The sequence below is a fragment of the Lycium barbarum genome, chromosome 9 (genome assembly GCF_019175385.1).
Source record: "Lycium barbarum isolate Lr01 chromosome 9, ASM1917538v2, whole genome shotgun sequence".
Lineage (NCBI taxonomy): Eukaryota > Viridiplantae > Streptophyta > Magnoliopsida > Solanales > Solanaceae > Lycium > Lycium barbarum.
The window spans coordinates 85,456,832-85,458,696 of record NC_083345.1 but is presented as its reverse complement, the minus strand read 5'-3'; the positions used below and the strand labels follow the sequence as shown (position 1 = coordinate 85,458,696).

At 39.2% G+C, this 1,865-nt stretch overlaps 1 protein-coding gene across 1 annotated transcript; it reads left to right on the top strand.

The window, feature by feature from the left end:
* The first annotated feature begins 409 nt into the window (after positions 1-409).
* LOC132611092 (transcription factor MYB73-like) lies at positions 410-1,597 on the top strand. The gene has a single exon (XM_060325500.1). The coding sequence runs from the start codon at positions 563-565 to the stop codon at positions 1,307-1,309; it is 747 nt and encodes a 248-aa protein (XP_060181483.1). The 5' UTR covers positions 410-562; the 3' UTR covers positions 1,310-1,597.
* Positions 1,598-1,865: the final 268 nt, after the last annotated feature.

Genomic DNA, 1,865 nt, shown 5'->3' with positions numbered 1-1,865 from the left:
CAGTTTAGTTGTAGTACGAAATGGTTAGGAGGAATTCAAATGGAAGAAACCTAACTGCCACAGTTTCGGAAGGGGTCGTAATATCAGCAGTTTCTCCTATAACGCCCCTCTCGCATGCTTTTTTCAGGAAAAGCCGCTACCTATTAATATTATTTTATCAGTTACCCATCCTCTTCCTACTCTTCACTTAATTCACTCACTACTAATTTTTTTCTAATAAAAATAATAATACGTATTATTATATTACGTTAGTTACGTTTCATTTCCAAACTAACCATGCAGACACACAAAAAACACAATAAATAAATATTTTATTCCTAGTATTTATTAGATACAAACTAACTAACTAACAAAAGAAACCAACTATGAAGTGGTTTCGTCAATGCGGCAGTTTACGTTTCATGCCAACAACTCCTCTTTCCTTACGGTTATTGTTACACCGATCGTGTACATGTTCATTTTACTCTTATTTATTTTTCTTTCTATCTCTAAACCCTAACCACCCCCACCCCTTCTTCCCTTTATATCAATTATTATACACCAAAACAAAAATTCTAAATCAATGGAGGGTAGTGGAGATAAGATCAAAGGTTCATGGACTCCTGAAGAGGACGACATGTTGATAAAACTAGTTAACCAACATGGTCCAAGAAATTGGTCCCTTATAAGTACCGGCATACCAGGTAGATCCGGTAAGTCTTGCCGTCTGCGGTGGTGCAACCAGCTCAGCCCCGCCGTGCAACACCGTCCGTTTACCCCTTCTGAGGATGCTATTGTCCTTCAGGCCCATGCCCTTCATGGCAATAAGTGGGCCACTATTTCCCGCTTATTGCCTGGAAGGACTGATAATGCAATCAAGAATCACTGGAGTTCCACACTTCGTCGTAAGCGCCCCGCACCAACACCTATGCTTATGGGCTTGGATGAGTCAATGGTTGGGTCATCATCAGAGTCCAACTCAAAGAGGCAATGTTTTAGTTGTGGGCTTGATGGGCTCGATGATGATGAATTGGGCCTTGATGGGCCTGGACCTGAGACTTCACTAACGTTGTCATTACCCTGGGGAGGGATGCTAGAGTCACCTGCCCCGGTGGTTGAGGAAGAGATAGTGAAGGAAGAGGCGCCGATCAATGTTGATAGTAAAGTGAAGGAGGAAAAAAGTACGGTGGAGATTGAAGAGACATGCTTGGTGACAATCATGCAGCGTATGATAGCCCATGAGGTTCGTTGTTACATTGACAAATTACGGGGTCAGGGTGGCTTTGGAATTGGGCCTGGCTTTGAGTCTGAGGTTCCAAAACAGCTTTAGAAATTCATATAGTCCATCTTCGTTTCACTTCTCTCTTTTGAATATTACTATTAGGATAACTATGAATACGTTTTTTTTTTCCCCTACTCTCCTTGAAGGCCAAAATTGCACCACCGTGCACTTGAATTCCTAATTTAAAGTCCAATTCTCTTTCATATCGTTGATTAATGGACTACTTCTAACTTGTGGATGTTCTTGCAGATTGCACCTATATATCTATATACTTTAGGAACTCATGATTTATTGAACAACTAGCCCGGAAAAGACTGAAAATTCTAGAGTAATAAGTAGGCGTTTGGTCATAGATTTTAAAATATTTTTCACTTTAATTGGAATTTTGGGAGTTGGAGTTGAAGATGAAGTTGTGTTTTGTTATTTTTTTTGCAAAGAATATTTGGAATAATATTCATGCTTAAATGTATTTTTCATATTTGGAATGTAACTGTTACACCTCGGAAATCTTTCTGTACTTGTGTGATGAATAGAACAATGAAGGGCTTGAGTGTATGATGTTTTATTAAGTCGGGAATGGCTAATTATGAATTTTTGGAAATAA